Raw genomic sequence first — 17730 nt, 5'->3', positions numbered from 1 at the left:
TTCCATTTCACATACTGGCTTACCCCCACAGGAATTATGTTTTGATTATAAGATGGCCGTATTTCAGAATTATTACAGGAGCTTGCATTTGTTTTACTAAGTGTAGTGGGTAGACAACAGCTTAAGAATTGTAATGAGAAATAGACATGACATGCATGAGTGATCACACTTGTGAAATAACTCCTTTTCCCGTTCTCAGAAAATACATGAATCAAAATGAGTCAATTCATTCCTGGTATATGTTTTTCACCACTACAGAAGGAAAGATTTTAGCATTGTGAAATGATCACTTTATTGATTTGTTGCTGATGTTGCTGAAGCCAGCTGTGTCATTAGTATTGCTTTTTACAGAGTGAGAATAAAAAGGTATGACTGAAACCAAATAGTGAATTGTCAACCTCACCCAGTGAGTGAGCAGCCATAGCTGTATGCTGCCTCTCTGTACCACGTCCTGTATTGGTTTCAGAAACAGAAGAGTAGTTGCATTGCTTTTCTCTGAATGCACTGATTCAAACAAATGATATTGTGGAAGGTACAGCTAATGTACCTGCTTTAAAATGACGGAACTGAACCAGGTGAGCAGTAAATGTACTGCTCACAGATCAGTTATTTTGTGGTGATTTGGACATTTTGACGCGTTTTTGAATGATTGGAGAAGGAAAAAAACTTGTAACAACTTCATTTTCATTTTAAACAACTTCAGAAATTTTCAGTTAAGTCTTTTTGACAGTTATGAGGTGGAAATCTTAAAAAGTGCAAATGCAGTTGTGAATAACAGTAGATAATAGACTATGGCTTTAACTTAGGCAGTGGAATACTTAGAAAGAGAACCATCTGTGTATAACTGATTCACCATCACTCCTCAATGGAGCACTGAGAAAACTGCACTTAATAATTTTGATTGCTAAAGCCTGTAAGTCAAGCAAAGAGAAGTGATAAATAAATCAGAATAAAATAGAGCAAACACATTAGAAGAAAACATAAAGCTACAGTAATATTTTACTGTAAAAGAATTGAAGCCCATCTGCATTCTGTTCAAAAGAGAAGTCGTGTTTCAGATCTGCCCAATTTGCTCTGAGGCTCCACTTCCAGTGCCCACAGCTGGTCTGTGCTTGTCTCAAAGATCTTTCTCTTCTCTTTCAGGCAGTTTCTCCTCTCCTGGAAGAATATAAACATTTTTCAAAAGGAAAATTTTCTTTTTTTCCTGCAGGGCTTCCACCACATCCCCCAGAGCTTCTTTTTCTTTCTGAATCTTCCAGTCATTCTCCTTGAAAGCTATGGACTCTTCCCACAGAATGAGTTTGCTACTTGAGATGGCCATCTCTTCATCCCAGAAGACCTTGTCCTTCTTCCAGAGAACTTTATGGTCCTTCCAGGAAGCCCCGTTCTCTTTCTGCAGAGCTTTATTCTTACCCTGCAGGACTTTGTTCTTCTTATACATGGCTTTATTCTGTTCTTGGATATCTTGATTTTGTTTTAGGAAAGCCTTGACCAGTTCCTGGCCAGCCTTATTCCTTTCACCAAGAACCTCAATCAAATCCTCAGCAGCCTTCATTTTATTCCAGAATTCTTCAAGCTTCTCCTGAATGTTACCAGCTTGTTTCTGGAAGACATTTTTATTCATCTGGATGACTCTGATGTTTTGTGAGAAGTCCTCACTCTGTTCTAAAACATTCTTAATCTCTTCTTTGACAGCTTTGTTATTTTCCTGGAAGGTGTTGATTTCCTTCCATAAGGCTTTGCTCTCCTTCTGGAAGGCTCTTATCACCTCATGGAAATTCTTATTTGCTTTGCAGAAGGCTTTGATTTCCTTTCTGAAGTCCCTTTGCTGTTCCTTCAAAACCTTGTAAAGCTGCTTCTTGTGGAAGTTGGACATGTTTTCTTGGAAGCTCTTACTCTGCCTTCTTGAACAGCACAAAGCAGGTATATTAATAATTTGTTTTCCTTCTACCATTCTTCCTGTATTCTTTTTGTTTTCTTTTCTTTGGTTCCAACCGATGCTGTAGAAACTGGTTCCTTGGATCTGGCAGGGTAAAGCAAGGCACAAGTGTGCTGCTGTGCAGGGTGCTGGCTGCTTCTCCCAGAGAAACAGAGATGGGATTTGTGCAGAGACACTTTGGTTAGCCATCAAACTCAAGGAACACAGAAGCATGCAGCATTAGCTGTAAATTCCATGGGCTGTAATTAAATTGTGTTACATTAAGAAATCATCAGATAAAACTAATCAGGTCATCCCATAAATGCGGTATGAGTCAGGTTATTAAAAATTAACAGGGAATGATTTTCCAAAGTGACAAATGATTTGGGTAGGTCTATTTTCAGAATCCAATGTGATGTACTTAAGAGGAGCTGGTCTTACAGCTTGGTATTCATAATCACTAGTCAATTGCAGTCATTCTGGGAGAGGAGCCTTGTATTATTTCATCACAAACTCTTCACTTGGATAGATGACAACTGTGCTGCCACTTGCATAGGCAGATATGCAGAGCAGTTGCTGCCCAGTTTGTGCCTGAACAATAAGGGAAACTGTAACTAATGCAAATAACTTGTGCTGTTTACGTCTGTGCTTTTAGCTTAATATTAATATGTGTGATACAAGGGGAAGAACAGCATTTCTGCAGTAATTTATGTTGTGTGAGAAAATGTGAATGTGCTTACACTTGATTTGTATTTTTTCTCAGAAAAAATGTGTGTTTTCTGCATGTGTTTGTGGATACACAGAAGTTTTGTTTGTTGTAGCAGTATGGTAATATAGAGGTGCAATCCCACGTCATTTACACATCTGCTACTTCTTTTTTGTGCTGTATTGTTAGAAAGTGGAACAAACTCCTCCAGTGATATACATTTGTAAAGGATAAGAAACAACGCATTACTCATTATTTAGGTAATAACTGACATAGTGGCTGCGAGGAAAATCTGCTTTTGTCAACAAGCAGTGAAAATCTCAGGTAAACCCATGAGCTCTCCTTGAAAGAGGGAGGGAACAGCAGGCAGATTCATCAGGAAGGTCTCAGCTGGGCCCACAAACACTGAGATGTTGCCACTGCATTTCAGAGCACGCTTTGCTGTGAAGACGTGTCAGACATTTTCCCAAAAGGCCTTAACTAGGATGGATTAGCAGGTTTTTTGCACTCAGTGTCTCTCAGCACCTCGTCCTGTCAATTTTCAATAATTAGGCTTTAAAAATACAGATTTTGCATCCCATTTTCTTTTGGTGGAGTGATTTAGCACTTTTACCTAGAAATCAAACATCCAGCATTATATTGTGAGTAAATATTTTCCATATTGTAACTCACCTGCTTCTTTTTTGTCGCAGTGAAGACCCTTGTGCTGCCTTAGTTAGCTGACATTGCACCCTGCAGGTGAGGAGATGTGAAACAGTGATGGCCAGTTCTAGAGCACAGGGGAGCTTGCTCAGCATTCACAATTATGAGGTCACATCCAGAAAAACAAAGGCAGACTCTTAATCTCATTCAGTTCTTACCAAAACACGTGGCCCTTCACTACCTAAAGCAGTTGAAAATGTATTTTCTTTCTAAAAGGAAACTTTGGTTTCAAGAGCAATTGATGCTTACCAGTTTATATGGCTTGGGATGTGTTATGTAGGAGGAAAAGCTCTTACTAAAATATGCCGTGTCTGACTATAAAACTTATGTTTGCTGCTCTCGGTTGCTGTGCTTGTTTTCTTTTTGTTTGTCCTTCATCATATTGGATGTCCACAGTTCCAAATTAGGATTTATAATGGCTTTTTTTTGGCCTAGAGGTGAACAAAACTGTCCTTTCCTTTCACTACAATAACTCAATTTCCTGTATTTTATGTTCTAGCTGTCCAGAATTTATATTGTATGTTTTCTGGGTTTATGTACTACTGACTCATTCTTGTTTTCTTTTCTGCATAAATTTTATATCTTCTTGGAGATAGATTGTCACTACTTTGAGCCAGAAATACATAGAGTGACAAAGCTAATTAGACAAACTGGTAAGTGGATTAAAATCAGACAAACATGGACCAGTCAGAAGTTTGGGTACAAGCCCTGAAACGTCACTGTGTTTTGTGTGAAGTACTTGGTCTTTTATGGTTAACATCAAAGGGAGGGCTTGTCTCCTGCGGGGCAGCTACCAGCAGATGTAGGTTTTTGTATCTCTGAAGTAAACTAGTGCATTCAGTTTCTTTTCTTTTTCCCCAGTGCAATAAACACGGGGCAAGATTCAGCATAATCAAGCATAACTGGAAAATCCTCATCTTGGTACTTCTTTGAAATCTTCCCCAAGCTGCTAAGTCTCTAGTTCTAGCTCTACTGCAAATCTAATTTTGAAGTTGGCCATGATTTGAGCATCAGACTGGGCCAGGTGACATCCAAAGATCCAAGCATGAGTTATTTAATGTCTCTAATGTAGGTTTTAAGGTATTCTACATCATGTTACTGGAAAAATATTTTGGTACCCATCAAAGACCTACTGATCCTGAAAATGTTGTTTTCTTGGCAGCTGATCAGCACCGAGGTTTCAGAGCAACTTTTGGATTAAGTCATTATGCTTGACATCTGCATCACCTCAGGCTAGCAGGAACGAACAGTCACTAAAAAAGTAAAGGTTTACTTTCTCACTGGAATCAACAGTTCCTGGATTTATCCCAAAATGAAACTGTATATACATGAGAGAAGGTGGGCTGTTGTCTGCGTGTGATGAACACATATTACAGCATTACTTAGCGCTCACTTGTCTGAACTCATTTTGGGCAAGAGGATGGAGAATTAGACATTGCATTCATATTTTGAAAGGGAACGTGCAATGCAGTTGTATGAAGCTGTGAGTGTTCAGTCACTATAAAGGTCGAAGCACTCTGTGCAGGCAGTTCAGCTGTACCATGGAAATTTTCTGCCTGTCATTTATGTGCTTATCAGGTTGGCTTGCGTGCTTTCTTCTACCCTGCTCTCTGTGTCCTCTTTTCTGCCTTTTTTACTTCTCAAATTTTCAGTAGAAGGTGATATTGGGATATCTGTAACTTCCCTGAAAATGAATGAATTAAATGACAGAAATGAGTATTTTGATCTTTTCTAGAAAACAAATGCTGTCATGGAACTCAGAGCAGTGAAACCATAATTATTTCTGAGTAGTACCCTCTGCCCTTTCCATCTCCTAGTATCTGTTACAGTTCATCCCTTATATTCATCTTTGACTAAGATAGTATGTGCATTTCTCTTATCTTTTTGAAACAGATGGTACTCCAAACCCCCCTGTGTGCAAGAACAACCATACCACTGTACGCAAAAGTTTTTTGAATTTATTTTATTTTTCAGTCTACCAGGCAACTAATTATATTCACCATTTTCATTAAGTTTTAATGAAAGAGTATTTCTAACACCATCAGATTTTCTGTGTAATTCTACAAGGAGCAGTAGAAATTTGTTGGTTAACATATCCCTAATGAAGTTAGGTTTTAGATTCCCCAGCCACATTCACCTGCTGGTGAGTTAGAACCAGGCAGATAAATGGTGATGTTTCATCAGAGAGAACAGAAACGGTGAGCTGAGATCGGAAAAGGTCAACAGAGCAAATTTGGAAAGAAAAGGCAGATAGTTTCAGAGAGCAGTCAAGGTTTTATTAGTGGAAGAAGGCAGAAATCATTCTAAATTTGTGAGTGCCTCATTGATTTCTGGTCAGTACAGTCGTATTTTCTTCTGTATTTCCAAGGAAATCCTCTTCCCAAAGGTCCAGTTCCTTCTTCCAGAGGTCCAGCTCTGCTTTCCACTGGACTAGCTCCTTTCCCCAGATTTCCATTTCATCCTTTAGCAAGATGTTGACATTGTTCCAAAAGGTCATGTTTTTCTCCCATAGAATCATGTTCTTTTTCCAGGAATCCTTGCTCTTGTCTTGGAAGGCTGAGATCATATCTCTGTTCTCTTCCCAAAATGACTCGTGATTTTCTAATGTGATCTCTTTCCTTTTCCTAAAACTGTGGTTTTCCTTCTGTAATGCTGTCACCTTCTTCTGTAAATCTGCGATTAGGTGGCTTGTCATGTTCTTGAAATATACTGTTATCGTGTAACCAAGGGAGAAAGATGATCTAGCAAGTTCCAAAAGCCTGAGATTCCTCCTTGAAAGTGACATGACCACAGGACAGTTGATGATGTGAAGCAAGATCCTATAATGGCAGTTATGAAATACAATTAGAAGAGAGAACAATAATTCCATGGATGAATTTGTAGCATAGAAAAGAATGAAATAAAACTATTCTCAACTCTACTGTCATTGCAACCCCTACATGGCACTGTATTTTAATTACTGAAACCAAAGACCAAAAGATTAATTAGCCAAATTACTGGAACTTTGTATTCATTCTGCTTTCTCTGCATAAATACCTACTATTAATCTAAAGCCTTTGTTTTACTTAGGATAGGAAAAGAGAGAACTGTGGATAGCTCCGATAGAAGTTTTCCATGGTGCCCTGCTATTAGTTTTCCATCAAATCTGAAAAAGTCACTGTAACATATAATGATAGATCTCTCCAGCAGCAAGTCAGCTGCTTTCTCAGTTGATCTGTTGTCATGGTTGTTTCCATGATGTGAAACGTAAAATTTATAGAGAATCAGAAATACTTCAGGCATAGTTCCATACTGTCAGTATTGATGTATCAACCTGTATCTGAAGAATACACTTCTGTTCAAATAGGATTTAAGGCTCGATGCAGGAATTTTTATGGCTCATGAGAGAAATTGAGGGCAGATGCAGAACTCTGCACTCTGATGACAGTGACAGGGTCCGAGGGAATGGCATGGAGCTGTGTCAGGGAAGAGTCAGGTGGGGGTTAGGAAAAAGGTCTGCACCAGAGGGTGGTGGGCATGGAAAAGGCTGCCCAGGGCAGTGGGCACAGCCCCGAGATGCTGGAGCTTGGGAAGCATTTGAACAATACTCTCAGATACGGGGGTTAGATTTGGGTGGTCTCATGAGGAGCCGGGAGTTGGTCCTTGTGAGTCCCTTCCAATCTGGGGTATTCTATAAAATGGGTCTGGTGAGAAGATAATGGTGTTTCTGCCTTTTGAATGCATGGATACCTACAGCTGGCTGATGTCTCAGTGAAATGAAACCCATTTACAAAAAACAAACCTTCCAGGAAGCCTCAGACATTTCCGCTCTGCAAGACATCAGTAAAAAGCTTGACAAAGTGTTGTTTGATTTGCGTAAGTTTAATATGCACTATAAGCATCCATAGCTGCAGCTGGGCATATAAACAGTTTTTTAATAGGTGGTGGAAATGGAAAGAAAATAAAGCCAAACCAGACCTTTCAGAAGTGCAGGCTGCAAAAGTTAGAAAATAATAGATATTCTACTTCAAAGACAGTTATCTGTTTTCTCTCAGGGGTACATTTTATTTTGCCTTTCTGTTTTTATATATTGGTCTCCTGACTTGTCCATTTTTTTCCCTCTGACTCAGTGTATGCCTGTCATACCAGCAGCTTCTTCCCCGTGAATACTTGCAGTCCCTTTGACAAAAAGGACAATAACAAGAGAAAATGTCTCCTCTTTGTTTTGCTTTTAACAGATGTTGGATCCCCTAAACCTGGAGAAACACCTCAGTGCTTCCCCACCATTCCTCTTACCTCACCCTTTCTTTCAATTCTCTACTCTCATCTATTATGTCGGTCCCATCTCCATTACTCAGTACCTCTCTATCTGCTTTAGGAGGTCCTTTGCAGTTTCTTTCTCCATGTGCTCCCTGGTGGCCAGCTCCTTGAATTCTGTTGGGCTTGTGAACTGTTGTGTCACACACCTCCTGTAGTGATGTCATGTGTTGGGCCAGTGATGCTTCTGTCACATTGCTGAACATGCCTGAGAAGCTCTTTAGGATGGCACATAGGTGTAAAGGGAAGAATGGCTCTGCAAAAAGTCAGTGGCACTTTCTCTCTGCTCTTTCTGCTGATGCAGGCAGTTCTGGGGGCAGCCCGTTTTCAATGTTATGCACACATTTGCAGTACTACTGACGTGGGACCAGAAGTGCTGAAGCAAATATCCCATGGGAAATTTGTCTCTTTTGAAATAACCCACAACTGAATGAGATCTCATTAGGGACCCTCGTCAGATCTCTTCTGCCTTGCTGTGTTTTGAGATGTTGAGAATGGAGGATTTCCCATTATAAAATAGTAATATTTAGTATTGCACAAGAGATACATAACTCACAAACTGTGAAATGACTGCACTTCTTTTAGGATCTGCAGGCAACCACAAAAATTGTCAGGGACTCATTTAGAGCAAAAAAGACAAAAGGTAATACAATAAAATAGATGCAGGCAAGCTGTTTCATATAAAAGTGCTCATTAAATGCGTGGCATTGGGATTCATGTCGGTATATTCAGGAAGCAAAATTCTCTAGTTATTTTTTGAAGCCAACAATGCTAGAAGCAAGAAAAGCTCAAGAACTGGAAATGATGGAGCTAATATTGCCCTCCATTTGTGACAGCGTTCCCTCCATCTCTAACTCTGTGCCATGCAGACACAGTCTCATCCCTTTCAAGATCATGGGAATCAGGTCTGTCCTTTCCCTGACTATCTCAGCTTCTGACTTCAGTGTGAATAGGGATCTGTTCATTTAACTCAGCTTGTTTCCCTGATTGCAACTTCAGCAGTGACACAGTCGTTTCCTGATGGCTTTTTAATGCTCTGGAAGAGGTTACGCTTGCTGTGGTTCCCTGCCTTGTGCCACAGAAATGAGTTCCAGCAGCCCCCAAAGTAACCGGGAGGTGGAGGGCTGGGAGAGGATGATGACTGCTATTTTTGTATTAAGAAAATTAGTCAGGGATGTCTTTGTTACATGTGGCCATCAGGACATTAATTTTTCCTGAAACCAAGTGTTTTCTGTGCAGTGTGCTAATACAGTGCTGTGCCACTCTGAGGGACAGCAGCTTGTATCTGTGAAAGAACCAAATCACTCTCTATAGGCAGCTGAAATCACACTGTAAAATGGCATTATGTTCACTCCAGGTTATTTTTTTAGGTTACCATTCATTCTGATATTTTTTCCCCAAAGGGTCCTTACTGGCTTTCTTACAGTACATAAAAGTCATCAGGAAAACACAGTGTTCATATGATAACATTTAGTCCTTTAGATTAATGGACGGTTTTATTTGATATCCTTCAGAGAAGAATGAACTGAAATGCCTCCTTGCGGATATTCTGTGCAGCTCTCCCAGTGCTGATGGGAGGTTCCAGCTGGGTCCTCCCTGCTCAATTCCCAGATATGTCCATCCTGTGCGCTTATTTATGGCTATGCAAATGATTGCTGACGTATGATGTGGGAGCAAGATGTGTTCAGAGGCTCTGTAGAAGGACTTAGGGTCAAGCATCAAGACAGGCTTTCTGCCGTGAGAGGAGAAGAGACATCATCACAGTCTGATTATATTTCAAATTTGACAGCACATTATTCTTTTTTCCTTCTCTTCCTCTTTCCCCTCTCACTTTCTTTCATGGTGAGAGGATGTGCAGCTCCTCACTGCTGGTGGTCAGAAGCTATTCCAGTCCTCCAAATCATGTTTTTTTTTCTGATTTAAACAAAGAGCACCATTTCTTAGGATGGTATTTAAACCCCGGGGCTACATAGCAGCGTTCCCTTTCTTGCTATTGAATATCTCCTTTTTCTCTTTTCCTTCCCCTTTGTCTCTTCTGTTCAGATTGTTTTTTGCCATCACAGCCTCCTGTTTGTTAGCACCTCCTCATAGCTGTCAGTGCAGTCTCCCCCGTACCTTGGTTACAGCAGTCTGTGTCTGATCCTCCTGTGCTGTGTAAGGAGAGCTGCTGCTGGGAAAAGGAAACACAAACGGGTGTGGGAGAGCGCATTTCTGTGGGTGTGCTCCACGTATTGTTCTTGAAGTATCTGTCCCAAATTGCTAGCTGCTAGACAGAGCTGGAGCAGCTGGTAACGCATCTGCAGTAAAATCTATGAGAAAGTTATCAAAATTCTTAACATGAGCATGACAAGTAAATTAAGATGTGTGGGCTGAAATGTACCCCCAAACGAATCCTTATGCTCTGACAAATCTGAGCAGTTCGCATACTTTTGTATCACTTTGCATTTCTTCCTCGGGGTGGGTATGGTTATGATACAAAAAGTGAATCCGTTAAGGTCTGACCAATTCACTGATATTTTAAGCAACTGGAAATAAAGTAATAATACAAAAAACTTGCAATGGGATTCTATGCGTCTCCTACACAACATGTTACCTGCAGTAAGAATATGCACCAGCTGCCTTTACAGCCCAGATGAATTGGAAGCATTCTGTCAGCTTAATTAGGCAAGAAGGACTTAACCAAGAAAAAATACACACTGTTTGCCCTCCCCAGCCCTGCTCCTGGCTGGACAGCCAGACTGCTGGATGAACATCCTTCATCATAACGTGATGTATGTTAGCCTGACATCATTGGACTCAGCGATCCCTTGTGTTCTGTGCTGAGACCATACTGTAACTCAAGCAGACCAGCCCCTCCTGCGTACAAGTGTGCTACACAGGGAGCAGTACCTGATGATGTGGTGATTCCTACAGAGACGAGTTTATAATGTTGTTCAGAATTTATAAGCTATAAGCGTAGATCCCTCAAGCAACTCACATGAATGCAGCTTGACACCAAAGTCTGCTTTGAAAATGCCTTTCCTGCTAGCAGAGGCTTTGGCTTATTAGAGCAATAATGCAGCATTTAACTAAGATGCTGTTACCCTGTCTGCTGTACTGGTTTCCTTACCATGTTTTCTATCTCAGAGGAGTAATACTGCCTCAAAGCCATGTAGTCCACTGCAGACATTTCATCAAAAAATCTTTTTTTTCAGGGCTTCTGATTATAGCAATACCATGTTCCAAAAGGCCTGGTCACCGTCATATGCTATCAGCCGGAGTTATACAATGCTGTGTTAAATATTTCAGAAGAAATTAGAAGTTAATTCAGTGGCACCGATCATCGCCTTGTTCTGGTATGTGATTAAAGAGGTGCTGTCAAAGTGGGTAGCACAGAAATTAACTTAGTTTGACAAGTGTCTCATTTAGTAGCTCTTTTCTTGAGTATTCTACTCCTGCTTCCTTGACTTTGAATTCAATGCTGAGCCAAAACACAAAAGCAACTGACAACAGATTTCTTCTTGGTCTTGTTTCAGTCAGGCCTTCAGAAAAGATACAGGCTGCCTGGTGGTGAAGCATCAGGAAATGAGAATCAGGCAGTTGTTTGCCTCTTAATTTTCCTTGACTGTTATATAGATGGCTGCCATTTCTGCCACGCAGGAGGTCTGCTTTCACATTAAGCTCACAGAGCCAGATCCTTTGCAATAACATCTTTCCAGGTCGTGCCTCCCATCTCGACTGGCAGCAGTGATTCCCGCTGGCCCAGCATGTAGGAACAGAGTGGGTGAAAAGCCAGTGAGTGGCACTAGGTGTAGATGTTATTTCTGCTTTTCTATTTAGTGTCTCAATGTCTCACCACTTCTGGGGTAATGTGAACAGTTACATCACTGCTGGAAACTATGACTCAGCCAAGGATCCATAGGAGAAACTACGCTGCCCAGGAGAAGCAATTAGTTTGCTTATAACAAAGGCCATTAAAACTAGCTAGCCTTTTCATATTGTCTCCCAAAATATAGACAGTACAGTCCACAATGGGAGAGGTTGAGAAAGGAAAAGAGGCTGAAATAGAAAACGCTGACAAGGTCAAAATCAGATGTTCACATGGATGGTACATGACGAAGTCAGACTCCTAAAGGTCCCACTCGTTGGAGGCAAGTGTGCGGCATGCCAGGACAGACAAGCTGAGTGGTACTGTTATTCCCTCTCATGCTGGCTTTAATTGTGATGGGAATCATCAGTGACACCGAGCTAAAACTCTCATTCTGCAATCTCATTAGGATTGAATTCCTGCTCTCTGCTTTGAATGCAGTGAGGAGTTGACGCACACACAGGAGCAGGGTGAGGAGGAAATCCTTGTTCTCAGAAAGAAACTAAGAGCACCAAAGCCAACACCGTCAGTGCAGATTTTCTTTTTTAGTTTGTAACGTTAGCAAAGCACAGCTTGGGGCTTTTCATGATAAACTGTCTGAATTGCAATTGCGTTAAAAGGCAAATAAAAGCTGTGGTAATCATACAAAGTCATTGCTAGATAATTCAGATTTCATCTTCTCCCAGAAATGGGCATTAATACCAATTTTAGTGCAGTTCTGGCTGTAGTTTTGTCCCCTCTGAATGCTGTTGATAATATAGCTCTGTGCTTCCTAGTGATTTTCATACTGGCAGTGATTGCTACATAGGCAGTCAGAACCATTTTCCCCCTAAGTATAAAAGCACCTTTTTTCCCCCAAATGATAAGCTTGAGAGGTGTCCTATAAAGAAAAGTAACACTTTGTTAACTGTGCAGTTGACGTACACAGCTAGGTTGTCATTTTCTACATAAAGCTAGTATTGAATGCTAAATAGAGGTAGATGGGACAAGTGTTTTCCTTCTGGAGAAGCCTGTTCTGGTTTGGATGCGATACAAATTGGTAGAGATCTCTGTGTCAGGTTTGCTTTTTATTCCAAGTGCTTATGTCACAGTAGGTTGTTTCCTTATGCTTTCCTGTGCAACCTACTCTTCTGGACCTGCTTTAACAGGGAGTTGGACAAGTTGATCTCCATAAGCCCCTGTCAACCCCTCCCATTCTGTGATTCTGTGCTGTCCACTAAGCTGTAGGTTAACATGAGTATTCTTGCACATTTGTGTTGGGGTTTATTTTTTTATTTAAAAAAAGAAAAAGAAAAAAGATGTGCTTCTTGCATTGTACTGCATTGCTTCCTCAGATCTGAGCAGCAAGAGAAAGTGCTGGAATCTTCTGTCCCTTACAGTTATTGCTGCATGGGTGAATTTCTTAATGGGATTGTTGGGAAATTATTTTGAGTTGTTCGTTTGATTTTCTAAAGGAGACATTTCCCAGTGATGGGAGATGAACTCTTCATTACTCACATTGCTGCTACGACTATTGCGACTATTGTCAGAAGCATCTCTGTTCCATACATGAAGATCAGAATACCTCGAACCTTTTGGGTACACTGCCTAAAATGCTAATGTTAGTTCTGAGCATCCAGAAATTCATCCCTGAAGTAATAGATTAATTTTAAGTATTCAGAGTATCTTTGTAAAGTGGCTTATTTTTAATTTCGCTTTTGGCTTCTGATCTTTTACATTTGGAATTACAGAAATTTCTGCAGTTGAGGGGTATGAAACTGTCCTTTTCATTAAGAGAAGCAGATATCGTCATGATGTTAGATCGTTTTAAGAGCTGTCTGTCTTCCACTTGCCACATCTTACTATAAATAAATGTGAACAAATTACCTGCTAAAATCCGTGACCTGCATTCCACTGTTTTCAAAAGCAGAAAATCTATTTCCCCATGTCTTTACAAAATTGCATACAGCATCCTAAGATAGAGAAAGATCCTAAGATAGAGAAAATAAGAGCTGTATCATGTGTTTAATGTTGAGATTAATGATGGCTGAGTTTCCTTCCTTGCAGAGCCATTTGCTGGATTGGGCATTGCTCTTCTTGGTATGCTTCCATCCATGAGTTCCTATTGGAAGCCTCTAGAAGGGGAACTGTGCACTTCTGCTTGTGTCCTACAAATCCTTGCCGAGAGCATAGTTATTGTACCTCACAGCAAAACCTCAAAGTGAAAAACTCTTGTTTTCTTTTTTCACCTTTTTATTGCTACCATTGCAATGCTTCACTTATAAATTATGCACTGTTTGCCCTCTTGAAATTGTCTGCTTTTTTGAGTTTTATGCTTTCTATTTTTTTTTTTCCTTCCTACTGCTTTAGGTCACTTTGTATGGTGCGTGACTCTGAGTGCTATTTATGGGGATTTGATTTATTGCCTTATTCTCTCAAATCTAGCCAGTCTATTTATGAATTACGTTTTTCTCTCTCAGAACCACAATTTCCCTGCAAACTAGACTAACATGGTTTTGAAAAAGTCCTTTCCAAACAAGATGTACTTCACATTTAGTCTTCAGCATCTTTTCCAAGGAGAAAAACAATTCAGCCCAGCTAATCTTTCTTACACATGTTCCTCCTTTCATTATTTTAAAAAATGGTAGAAGGAGCCTATTTGTGCTATTCTGGCTTCAGAATTTATTCCTCTGAGTTCCAAACTGTGTTGCACAACAATAGATCGACTTAGCTTTTTGTACAACAGATGGCAGACAGATTAGATGGGAGAGACTGTCAGGCCCAGTCATGAAATGTGGGATTTCTCAGCCTACAGGAAGGTCTGGCTAATACAACACAGGAACTGATAGAAACCAAATACTGGATTAACGCAGGTTGTCTGAAATGGATTAGACACACACATCTAAGCAACTGACGATCCCACTTGTATTGTGTCAGTCTCATTTTCTGAACTAAATGATACAGAAGAGATTCAAGCAGGAGTGTCCAAGGAGAAGGGGACTTCAACACATTTTCCTTCTGCATCTGCAAATGAGGCATCAGTGTGTGTGGCTGTGGCATCTGCTGCTCTTCTGTTGTTTGGAGCCTGTGCCCACAACCAGGTGGGTGAGCAGCTTAGTGAACCTTTGTGAAGTTTAGGAGCTGGAAAGAGCTGAGGTTACTGAGGAAGGAATTTCTCTGGTCCTAATCCTAACATGCTTCAAACTATCATAAGTGCATGCAATTCCACTGATTCCAAGCAGGTTGTTTTCACTCAAATTAGACATGGATTTCATAACGCATCACTTTGAAAATAGCTATTTAAAAAACATTTAAAAATACCCACTGCATGCTTTTCACATCTGCTTTAGAATCAATACTGAGCAGGTGCTTCTATAGAATCAGAAGTAGAATGAGTTATGAGTGTGGTCTAAGATAATGAACCCCTGTATAAACTACCTGTCTGAGAGAATACGTGTCTGCATGCTAATAAGGCCAATATGCAGGGACTAAGCATCTTACATGCTTTGTTTCAGTTGTTCTGTGCTTCTTTGTAGGCTGATCTTGCTCAGGTTTGGCTGTGTGAGAGTCAGTCCTCCCTCCAGATTTTCTGTTGTTATCTTAGCAGGAAGTTTGCCCAGTAAACTGATGTAAATAAATGATTAGGCTGAGTTTTCCTGCTTTGGATTGTAGCTACATGGCTTTACAGCACTTCGAGGTCAGCTTCATATCAGTGTAACCACTTCAACATCAGAAAAGTAGTGCTTGGTTCATGGTAGAAGAAAAAGAGATGGGGAATCATAAGAGACATTCATACGTTTTTGTCATGTAAATGAATGGGAAAATCATATTATTTCCACTCTACTCTAACTTATTCCAGACATCCATGCTTGCCCTGCCTGCCATGCTGTTAATGGTGGGGAGCAGTGGATAGTGCAGAGAGGGCAGGGGCCCAGCACAGCCAACCTGACCCTGAGCGCTGCTGCTGTGCGTAGCTTCATCTCTGCCTTCCTGCCTCCCCTGGTCCTGAGCTCAGCTGATAAGTGGACAGGAGTAAAGGCACAGTGCCTTGCTCAGAGGGATCCGGTCTGTGTTTGGGACTGGGGTTGTACTGCAGCACATGGTGCAAACACTGCTGATTTTCCTGCTCTGGCATTACTTGTTTTTGGCATTCCCATCTCCTAAACACTTTAAGAAGTGTATACAAACTGGGGACACAGTCTCAGGTTGTGGCTTATACTGGGTATTGCTGCCTGGTTTTGTGCCTGGCAGAAATATTTAAATCTCATTGCTGTGTTGTTGTTCTGTGAGTTGTTCATGGAGCTGCTTCATTATCCAGCAGCGGAGACAGCCTACTGAGCATGGAATTTGTTTCCAAGGGAATTGCTTCCTGGCCTCTAATCAAGTGGATGTTTTTTAGTGCTATAATATCAGATTATTCAGTGTTGTCATATGGGTACTCTGCAATGTTTTTCTATTGTTACAACATCAACATTTCATTAAGCTGAATGTTATTATGCAGTTTCAATTATCCGAGTCTTGCTTCTGCAGGCATTTCTAGCACCTCTGTGTTAAAGCTAAATGTTTAATTTATATTTTTGTGTTTTATGTGAAAGCCTGGAAAGCTCCTGGTTTGAGCCAGGCAGCGGTGAGCTGCCCCCTGTGCCAGAAAGGTTACTCTAAACTATGCATAGTAAGTCCCTTAGTAGGACTGTGGATTTGTCATACCTTTCCATTTTGAATTTGATGGCATGATTTGGAATTTAGGTAAAACTAATAATAAACAGCAACTTACAAGAGTAGTACAGTGTGATGACTCACAGGGCACAGCAACCTGCTTAGGACATAGAAAAAGGCAGAATAGACCTTTCAGTGATCTAAAAATTACTGGCTGGAGTTTAGATCAGATGAATTCTTAGAGGTGTTGGACACAACTTCCACAGACACTGCAGTAGTCAGGAGGAGGAAGCAGTCAGTAAGTGCTGCTCTCTTGCGTGGGATTTTGTGTGTGTACACTTCGGTCTCATTTCATTGGGACAATTGCTTTGTTTTAAGGTAGCCCATAGTCCATAAACAAATGTTGGGTCAGGGCAGGGATCAGCTGAGGAAGGTGCGGACTTGCTGTTTCATCTTCTTCTAGTGAGAAACCTCCTGCAGGAAGGCACTGGAGAATTCCTTTGGGCTGTTGCACAACACGAGTGCACAGTGGTTGTGTAGACATTGTATTGAGTACTTTGATTTTAGTGATGTTTCCATATAGTACAGACACCTTATGGCCGTGTTTTGCTTCAGCTCCTATGCATCTAAATGACTTCAACACTGCTCTCAGCTGCCATAAAATTGTACTCTGTGTAGGTTTTTATTCTGTAACCAGTAAGTTAAACTTTCACAACAGGGAAGTTAAATCTCAAATAGGTCCTGACAGCTCTATTAATCATATAAAAGCCATGATTTTTGTTATGCGTCTTTACAGAGAATTTTATGCATAAAGAATTGCCTGTTTAAATCTGAATTCTCTTCACAGGAGAAAAATGCATCTCTGAGAATAACAGCCTGGAAAATGTAGCAGAGCTGTGCTGATGGACCAGAGCAGCCAGGCCACTGGCAATCAAAGAAAGCAGCAGCAGGTGATCAAATATTCCCAGGTAATTGACTACACTGCAGGCATTGTAATGAGTTCCCCAGCAGAAACAAGATGAGCTGCTAAGCAAACGCACCACTGAAAATGCAAAACTGGTTCTGAAGTAAAGTAGATATTGTCAGGTAAGTAGAAATCAGCTCCTTATCCCTGTACGTGTTTCAAAATGAATAATAACAAAGATAAAAATGGGTAGGGAGGAATGTGATGGAGTGTTCTTTGATCTGTGTCTTAGAGGAAGAACTGATTTTCACACTCAGCCTACACTCAGCTTCCAGGTTGCTGAAAGGTGTTTGCATAACTGGAGGGCAGTTATGTTATCTGCTGTCATATCATGTTCATCCTTCATTTCTCACTGGATGTGTATCTTATATAGGAGGTGGTGTACAACTTACAGAAACAATGTTATGGATGAAGTGATCTACTCAGAGATGGCCACTGAATTTAGCATAGGGGAAGACTATGGAACTTGACTTGATCTATGTTAAATTTGCATTAATGTTGACAATGTAGGTATGTTGAAAGACCTATGCAGTGAAAATGAATATTTTTTTATGACTTTGCATGAATTATGAAGATAGCAGCAGCCAAGTATGGGTAACACTCTGACCACTATATTGAATTCATTTAAAGGACCTCTGTGTGCTTTGGCATAGTTGTTGCAG

The 17730-nt window shown here is 40.6% G+C and overlaps 1 protein-coding gene and 2 long non-coding RNA genes across 4 annotated transcripts in view; 1 reads left to right on the top strand and 2 right to left on the bottom strand.

Annotated features, from left to right (window-relative positions):
- Nucleotides 1-981: 981 nt before the first annotated feature.
- Nucleotides 982-3405, bottom strand: LOC107320819 (uncharacterized). Its single transcript, XM_085514516.1, has 2 exons — nt 3297-3405; nt 982-2178 (listed from the first exon to the last, which is right to left on the bottom strand). The coding sequence occupies exon 2, from the start codon at nt 2150-2152 to the stop codon at nt 1118-1120; it is 1035 nt and encodes a 344-aa protein (XP_085370642.1). The 5' UTR covers nt 2153-2178; nt 3297-3405; the 3' UTR covers nt 982-1117.
- Nucleotides 3406-5580: 2175 nt separating this feature from the next.
- Nucleotides 5581-8358, bottom strand: LOC107320820 (uncharacterized). The gene is made up of 2 exons (XR_014933994.1): nt 7667-8358; nt 5581-6145 (listed from the first exon to the last, which is right to left on the bottom strand). It is a non-coding gene; the product is annotated as an uncharacterized LOC107320820 (long non-coding RNA).
- A 5973-nt stretch (nt 8359-14331) lies between these two features.
- Nucleotides 14332-17730, top strand: part of LOC107320872 (uncharacterized) — a 132751-nt gene continuing 129352 nt past the window's right edge. Inside the window, exons 1-2 of one of the 2 annotated variants that reach the window (XR_014934096.1) lie at nt 14332-14549; nt 16952-17190. This is a non-coding gene — a long non-coding RNA (uncharacterized LOC107320872). The remainder of the gene's footprint in view (nt 14550-16951; nt 17191-17730) is intronic. The other variant, XR_014934095.1, reaches the window with a different exon arrangement.

Source organism: Coturnix japonica, chromosome 13, assembly GCF_054131305.1.
Source record: "Coturnix japonica strain WE chromosome 13, WE-NBRP24, whole genome shotgun sequence".
Classification (NCBI taxonomy): domain Eukaryota; kingdom Metazoa; phylum Chordata; class Aves; order Galliformes; family Phasianidae; genus Coturnix; species Coturnix japonica.
Note: the sequence above shows the minus strand (reverse complement) of the source record. Positions and strands in the feature narration are given on the sequence as shown.